At 33.6% G+C, this 9003-nt stretch overlaps 1 protein-coding gene across 2 annotated transcripts; it reads left to right on the top strand.

Moving 5' to 3' along the window:
- Positions 1-1777: 1777 nt before the first annotated feature.
- Positions 1778-3937, top strand: LOC128921486 (uncharacterized). 2 transcript variants are annotated; one of them, XM_054229277.1, is made up of 4 exons: positions 1780-2586; positions 2729-2892; positions 2952-3103; positions 3241-3937. In XM_054229277.1, exons 1-4 carry the CDS (start codon positions 2559-2561, stop codon positions 3254-3256), a joined length of 360 nt encoding a protein of 119 aa, XP_054085252.1. In that variant the 5' UTR covers positions 1780-2558; the 3' UTR covers positions 3257-3937. The 2 variants fall into 2 exon arrangements, with proteins under 2 accessions (XP_054085251.1, XP_054085252.1); XM_054229276.1 differs by having other exon boundaries at positions 1778-2586; positions 2952-3937.
- The last annotated feature ends 5066 nt before the right edge of the window (positions 3938-9003 follow it).

The raw sequence follows: 9003 nt of genomic DNA, 5'->3' as shown, positions 1-9003 counted from the left end.
TGAGAACCACATTACCCGTAATATCTCCTCATATATGTCTCACACTAAACTTCGAAGGTGTCGAACATTTTGAGATGGCGTTTTGTCACCAAGATACCCACCGTACAGGAGTTTTGCTTCTATAGATTTGGAATAGCACGCGAATAGTGCGGCTTTTAATCGTTGATATGGCTTGTCGGCTGGTGGAATGATTATAATGTCTCCAGCGACGCCTGCTGTGCGCGTGGTAATTTGCCGAATTGTGTGATGGAATTTGTACACCTCGTGTATGGCATTGTGATTCCGGAACTGCGCGAACCAGAGTTCTGGTCTATTTTCATTTTAGCTTGGAACACGAATTGTAGCTGGACTAGAGTTGTTACCAGGAATAGAGGTGCTTTCGGTAGGCGGGGGTGTCATGGTCGGAAGGCATATTGATTCATTTTCAATTTAAACGTTTAATTGTTATATAAAGAAAATAATGCGAACGATAGTTACGAAATTTTCGGTTGGTTGATGAAAAACGCTGCGAAATGATGGTTCTGTGGTTCATCTTTATTGGCGTAGCCGATTGTCGGTATAGGGCTGATTACTGTTGTTCCACCGTTAGTCCAAGATGACTGCTAAAGTCATCATGTAGGGGTCAGCAATTGTGGTAAATGGTTCTTTATTACTACACGTCTGTGCGACGAGATATCCAAAATCCAACTGTTAATATTAATATTATAAGTATAATGTATTCATTACAAGTAAGGAAAGGCTAAGTTCGGGTGCAACCGAACATTGTATACTCTCGTAATTTATTTAGAGATTTACCTATATTTTCGGTGAAAAATTACCATTAGGCACTGAGTTCTTCATGTTTGATATCAGGGGCCTTGAAAATTCATGGTTCGATTTTGACAATTTTTCCATAAGTGATGTCACAGCTCAAATACAGTATTTGTGTAAAGTTTTATTTCGCTATCTTTATCGGTTCCTTATCTATACATTATAAAGTGAAACAATCAGAAGGATTCAAAATTGAGTTATATCGGAAGAGTAGTTCTTGAGATATGGTTTTTGACCCATAAGTGGGCGAAGCTACGCCCATTTTCCATTTTGTAGAAAAATCTCAGTGCAGCTTCCTTCTGCCATTTCTTTGTAAAATTTGGTGTTTCTGACGTTTCTCGTTAGTGAGTTAACGCACTTTTAGTCATTTTCAACCTAACCTTTGTATGGGAGGTGGGCGTGGTTATTATCCGATTTCTTTCATTTTTACTTAAGTTACAGCTTGCACGGACGGACAGACGGACGGACGGACAGACAGACATTCGGATTTGAACTTTACTCGTCACCCTGATCACTTTGGTATATATAACCTTATATCTAACTCGTTTAGTTTTGTTATGTGAACAAAACTATAATACTCTCTTAGCAACTTTTGTTGCGAGAGTATAAAAATGCTTAATTATTATGCGACAGGAAGATAGCAATTATGTAACTAAATGTAATTATAGTGATGAGTATGATAACTTATCCTTTAGTTGTGCTAATATAAATGAACTTATTGTTAACCTGCGAATGATCAATTTTAATTAATTGTTAAATGTGGATCACCGCACATATACATTTGTATGTATGTATGTATATCACTCATCAAGTTAAACGAATAATAACTTGTTTGATAATATTATTAATTCTATTGGCGCATGGAAGTTTCGAATATACCTTTATATATTGCATTTTCGGAATGTAAACATATACAAGTATCTTATGTACATACGCACATGTACGCAAGCAGTTAAATGGGTTTTATTTATAGTAAAATAATTTAATCTTCGTCTGATAAATTAATAGAACTATACGTTAACTGATACATTGAAAAGTTATAGTACGATTTAAATTATCATCTAAATAATATGTGTGAAATAAGGTACATGTGATTTTCCAATTAAACATTTTTCAACATGAGTTTGTTTTGCATTGGTAATTTAGACTTATCCAATATTTTCAAAAAAATGTGTTTGCGCATATTTATGTATGTATTTAAAAATTGACACATACATACATATTTGCATATTTATAAGTTATATATGTATATACTTGTATATGTATGTATGTAACTATGTGTGAAACTGTATAACCATGGTTTGATGGTTTGATTAATAATATTTTAAACCGTTTAAATAAAAAGTGAATAAAGGTGAGAAAATGTATAAAGGCATTTGAAGCGGCTTTAATACGCGGAAAGGAAAAAATATTAAAAATCGTGGAAAAAACGGACGAAACTGTGAAGATTAAAGAAAATAAAACATGTGAAAAGGATGAGCAAGTGGTAGAAATAGAATAAAGTGTTTTAAACAGTGAGATAGATTTAGAGGCCCGAGAATTCCAGAAAAATATAGCTTAAATACATAGCTCAAGGTATGTACATATATGTATAACTAAATATAATTATTTCAATACTTTAAGATTGAACTTTTACAATATTTCAGCTAAAGACTGAAAGGAATGCAATTGTCAGATGTTCTAAAAACGCATGGAAGAGTATATAATTATAATAACTATAATTATTCTTTAGTATTTTCTTAGAGACAATGCTACAGGATAACAAGCTTTTAAGAGGTAAGAAAAATTTTATAGGGACAAGTATTAAATTCACGCACATTGACATACATACATATCTACGTGTAAACAAATTTAAATCATCTGTACTTTATATACATAACTACATATATGTTTGCTTACATTTATTTACATATTTGAGATCAACTCCGAATTTGCATGGAAGCAGTAGTCGATATGAAAGTGGTTGTAAATAAGTGGAATCGCCACATTGCTGAGGAAACTGTTTTAACAGCAAAATTTCCATTGTCAAGTGTGGAGGACGTAGAAAATGCAGAAATAAATAACGACAATCGCGAATGTTATGTAAGTTTTGGTCAATCTTTGCATCTTAATTCCTTTATAATAATTACTTTTCTTTTCAGGTAAAGACTATGAAATCCCTTTTAAGGTCGTCAGGGGTGGTTAAAAATCTTAAAGAGATATTGACGGACGCTGTTGTCCAAGAATATAATATTGACGGAATTCATGGAAAAAAATCTTTAAGAGGTCTGGAGAATTTTTACTCCCTAAATAGGTATGTAAATACTGTTTACTTCTTTCAAGATATTATAACTGTTTACGTTATGTTTGTGATAGCACTCAATTACATATTGATTTATGTGTGAAAATACATCTTTACTAAATTATTTTAATATACATATATCTTTCCAGAATCAATTCCAGTTAGCGATGACTTCGAGCCTTCAGCTACAAAAAATAGAATAAACATAGTGTAAATAAAAATAAAAATAAATCCGAACATGATATGAATATTGACATATAAAAATTGTATCCTGTATTATTAAATGATGAATGGTATGAACTAAGTATGTAATGAGATAACTAGTGAAATATATAAGGTGGTAGGTAGTGAGGTAACTAGTGTAATATAGAAAGTTATAAGTGGTGAAGCAGCTAGTGAAATATAGAAGATGGTATGTAGTGAGGTAGCCAGTGAAATATAGTTAGTGATATGTGATGAAGTATCTAGTGAAGTATAGGTGGTGAATCACTAGTGAATAGTGTAAACTGGTTACCGCCAATGACATCGCCGTGTTAAATTCATGAGTGAATTGCATTGCCGGTATTATGGTGGGTAACCAGTGGTGGTTACCAGTAAGTAGTGAACGCACTAGTCTTTCACTAATGAGCCGAACTGAAGGGCAAACTTTCCAACTTATCCATAGGATATGCAAAACAAAATCCCAAAAATTGCAAACACATATGCATATATTCTATTTGCGAATATTTCACACGTGCACAGGCATATTTACATAATCTGTACGAAATTGAATAACCCATGGTGTATCAAAATAATCATCTGTGAAAAGATATTTTATTCGCTTCACAAATTGTGCCAGTCATAAATATCACGAAATGTTTTTGTCACCATAATTTTAGCATTTGGTAAAATTTATTTCTAAACGTAATATTAAATTGAAGACTCACATACATTCCCTTTTTCTATTAGTATTCACTCTTTTTATTTTCTTTCAACCAGCATATTGAAAAGATTTAATTTCAATTGTGAACATAGATATTAATATTTGACAAATTTTCGTTCATTCAAATTTTTGCATTTGATTTGACTAATTTGGTTTCCAGAAACAGACTAATTATTTTCTTATCACTCTAGAGTCTCTCTCCATCATAAGATAACAGTACATTGCCGTATAAACGTATGTACATATGCATATGTTGTACAATTGTTTCGTCGATATCTTATACAAACTAAGTGGCTTCGCAGAGGGTAGAAGACGAAAGTTTCGACTCTGAAAACACTTTCATCACTTCAGCATATTGCACTATATATTGTGTATATTTGACGTTCACTTTTCATTTTTGATTGTGAAACCCCCTTCTTGTTTATAGTTAGGTTAGGGGTTAAATATTTAGAAGAGTTGGCCAGAGACATTTATAATATATGACTTTTATCATAAATATTTTTATCGATATACATACATACATACTAATATTGCTAAAATATGCCTAGAATTAGTTTCGAATAGTTATACCCCATATTACAACAAAAATCCATGTCCCCATTCATTTACATACATAATTAGTTGGGAAACACGATTGTTGTTTAGTCTGCCAAATATAATCATCTCTGCATACTAATAAATCGGTGAAATGGATAACTATATTGGCACGTTGTTCCGGAAATCGCCTTAATCTGTTCACTGTCAATGCTCTCTACAAACAACAGAAATAATATGAAATAATAAACGTAATAAATTAAAGAACGTCGTATACCAATTAGCCTTGTAAATTGGACAAATATGCGCTACATTTGTGGCATTTATTTTAAACAAAAATATTTCCATAAACAGAAGTACATCTTTTCCAACAAATGTGCATCATGTGCACATGTAACTAAAAGTAATTGCCAACATTAATTTGATACTTATCTACATAGTAAAATGTAGTAAGATTAATGGGTACAATCGCGTGAATCCTCTATGAAATTCATCTTTTACAAACGTGTATGATGAAATTTACATACAATGGGTATATACATACAAACATACTTCGTATATGATTAGCTTTAGTGGAAAGTTGTAAACTAGAACTGCGAAAATAGGTTTCCTAATACCGTACTGGTTACAAACTAGACATTTAATTTGTTCCTTTTTATAATCTCGCAACCAAAGTTCCTAAGAGAGTATTATAGTTTTGTTCACTTAACGGTTGTTTGTAAGTCATAAAACTCATCTGCACTCAGATTTTTTTACAAAATGAAGAATGGGCGTGGCATCGCCCACTTATGGGTCAAAAACCATATCTCAGGAACTACTCGACCGATTACAATGAAATTCGGTACATAATACTTTCTTGACACTCTGATTACACGGATGGAAAATGGGCAAAATCGGTTCACAATCACAACTACTTTCCATATAACTCAAGTTTGAATTCCATCTGATTCCTTCATTTCATAATGTATACAAAAGGAACCAATGAAGATAGAATAAAGCTTTACACAAATACTGCATATCATCTGTGATTTCTCTGTGAAAAAATTGTCGAAATCGGACTATAACTTTTCAAGACCCTGTATATCGAACATAATAAACTTAGCTTCTAAGAGTAATTTTTAACCGAAAATATGGGTAAATCTCTCAGACAATTTAATGTAATTCAGAGGACATTGTTTTCGTTTAATAGTGTGTTTCTGTTCCAAAAATTATTAAAATTTGGTCATAACATCTCCTAGCTCCAATACACTAATTATAGGTTTTTTAAAAATACGATGGGCTTTATTCCACATGTATAGTGGTTAATATGTGAGATATCTTAGCAAAATTAAGTGAGCGTATAGTTCTGTATACAGTGTACCTTGGTGGTGAAAATAAGTGAAATCGATTCAAGAATTACCTCAGCCCTCATACATTATATATGATGATTTTCGTTATTCAATTGAACTTTATGCCGAATATATGGGTCAAATTGTGTGTTGTCTTAAACAAACTACAGTAGTTTTCCGAAATAACGAATATTCGTTCTAACGAAAACCGCTTATAACAAACAAGCAAATTTTTTACATTAAGTACCTTAAAAAACGAACATCGGTGATTTGTAAGTACTCGGTTTAACGAACAACATGAAAAAGACATATGAAGAAAGAGAAAAAAAAATCAAATAACATCGAACCAGAATTAAAAATATAACTTGAAACAAGTAAGGAAGGGCTAAGTTCGGGTGTAAGCGAACATTTTATACTCTCGCAATGTATTTATTTAACTTTATTTATATTATAAAATACACAATTTGACCCACATATTCGTCATATATATTGTATAAAGTCCATTGAAAGTTGGAAACCATAATATTAGGCTAGAAGCACCGAGGTCCTCATGTTCGATATATGGGGCCTTAAAAACCTATGGTCCGGTTTCGGCGATTTTTAGAATGGGGCTGCCACACTATAAACATAGTATTTGTGCAAAGTTCTGCACCGATATCTTCACTAATGCTTACTTTATATATTTAAACGATTCAGATCGTCTTCAAAGTTCTGGTATATAGGAAGTAGGCGTGGTTGTGAAGCGATTTGGCTTATTTTCACAACATATCATTGGGATGTAAGGAAACTATTACAAACCAAGTTTCATTGAAATCGGTCGAGAAGTTCCTGAGATATGGTTTTTGACCCATAAGTGGGCGACGCCCACCCATTTTCCATTTTGTAAAAAAATCTAAGTGCAACTTCCATCTGCCATTTCTTTTGTGAAATTTAGTGTTTCTGACGTTTTTCGTTAGTGAGTTAACCCACTTTTAGTAATTTTCAACCTAACCTTTGTATGGGAGGTGGGCGTGGTTATTATCCGATTTTTTTCATTTTTGGACTGCATTAAGAAGTGGCTAAAAGAAACGACTGCAGAAAGTTTGGTTTATATAGCTTAATTGATTTGCGAGATAAATATAAAAAACCTATTTGAGGGCGGGCCACGCCCACTTCTTCAAACAAATTACATCCAAATGTGCCCCCCCTAATGCGATCCTGTGTTCAAAATTTTATTTCCATAGCTTTTTTTATGGCTTAGTTATGGCACTTTATATGTTTTAAGTTTCCGCCATTTTGTGGGCGTGGCAGTGGACCGATTTTGCCCATTTTCGAAAGCAACCTCCTCAGGGTGCCAAGGAACATGTGTTCCCAGTTTCATTAAGATTACTTAATTTTTACTCAAGTTATCGCTTGCACGGGCAGACGGACAGACGGACGGACAGACATCCGGATTTCAAATCCACTCGTCATCCTGATCATTTATATATATATAACCCCATATCTAACTCTTTTATTTCTTGGTGACACAAACAACCGTTATGTGAACAAAACTATGTACTCTGTGCAACATGTTGCGAGAGTATAAATATACCTCTAAGCAAGTACTCGAATTAAAGAAAAATTCCATGCCAATTAATGTGTTCGTTATTTCGGAAAACTACTGTATATTAATAAATTGCCAGAGTATAAAATGTTCGGTTGCACCCGAACTTAGCCTTACCTTACTTGTTTTAAATTGGGTTTTACTTAATATATGGTATTCTCATCTCTGTGGTATACATTATACTATATTCGTATGTAAGTTACTACTATAAATATCAAGAGCTCAATAAACTATTTAAGCAAAACAAAACGTTGAGTTCGCAATACCTTGCTCCAATCCGGGTATTTCATGGACACTGATTACAGTCTCAAGATGCCCACTTGATTTCATTAAGACACATTACAAACAGGAATTTAAGGTAAAAAGTAAGCCAGAAACACTACATATTCCGTACATGGGGCCTTGATTTTTTTTTCTTCGGATTTTGATTTCATCTGCAATATCAAAATCCTCAGAATATCAAGAAATGTGTGTACCCATTTTCATCAAAATTTCTAAATTTTTACTTTAGTCAGACAGACATCCGACACTCAACTCGATTAGTCATTCTGATAGTTTTAATGTATGCAATATGTGTTTGTTAATTTATTCATTACAAATCATTACGAGAATTTTAATTACTAAGTGTGTGTAAGCGTGGACGATGTCAACATCCGATGAGACGGCACTAGGAGTTTTCGAGAGAAAGGTTTTGCGGAAGATTTATGGTCCCTTAAACATTGGCAACAGCGAATACCGCAGACGATGGAACGATGAGCTGTATGTGCTATTCGACGACATAGACATAGTCCAGCGAATAAAAAGACAGCGGCTACGCTAGCTAGGTCATGTTGTTCGAATGGATGAAAGTGCTCCAGCTCTGAAAGTATTCGATGCAGTACCCGCTGGTGGAAGCCGAGGAAGAGGGAGACCTCCAATCCGATGGAAGGACCAGGTCGAGGGACCTGGCTTCGCTTGGTATAACCAATTTGCGCCAAACTGCCAGAAGGAGGGAGACGTGGAGCGCTATTTTGCATTCGGCTATAACCGCGTAAGCGGTGTCTACGCCAGTCAAGAAGAAGAAGAAGTGTGTGTAATTTCCAATTTACTGCATCACTTAGATGGTTTCGAGGTTATGATGATAACACAGGCCAACACTCAAGTTGCTTCTTTGAATTTATCAACTGATTCTAGTTAATTTGGGAGCGCTGAATTCAAATCTGTAATCAGTTTGTCTCTATCAGCTCTTCCTGATATAGCTTTTTTATACCCTCCACTTATGACCTTCCATTATGACCGTCTGTCAGTTTTTTCCAATTTTTTTTTTTCATCAACATTTCTTTATTTGCTGTTATAGTTATTTGCCAAATTTTTTAAGTACATATTTAAAAAGTAAAACTTTTCATAGGAATATTCACAAAATAACAAGTAAGTAAGGAAGGGCTTAGTTCGGGTGTAACCGAACATTTTATACTCTCGCAATTTACTTATATAACTTTATTAATATTAATAATACACAATTAGACCCACATATTCGTCATATATATTGTATAAAGTCCATCGA

The sequence above is a fragment of the Zeugodacus cucurbitae genome, chromosome 4, assembly GCF_028554725.1.
Source record: "Zeugodacus cucurbitae isolate PBARC_wt_2022May chromosome 4, idZeuCucr1.2, whole genome shotgun sequence".
NCBI lineage: Eukaryota > Metazoa > Arthropoda > Insecta > Diptera > Tephritidae > Zeugodacus > Zeugodacus cucurbitae.
The sequence above is the reverse complement of the archived record's forward strand: the minus strand, read 5'-3'. Positions and strand labels throughout refer to the sequence as shown.

Excerpts from the sequence above, each read along its gene's own strand:
- LOC128921486 (XM_054229276.1), top strand. The coding sequence starts at position 2,559 with ATGCTACAGGATAACAAGCTTTTAAGAG. Across the intron at positions 2,587-2,728 it reads GGATAACAAGCTTTTAAGAG|ATCAACTCCGAATTTGCATG; the intron begins GTAAGAAAAATT and ends TACATATTTGAG. Across the intron at positions 2,893-2,951 it reads ACGACAATCGCGAATGTTAT|GTAAAGACTATGAAATCCCT; the intron begins GTAAGTTTTGGT and ends TTTTCTTTTCAG.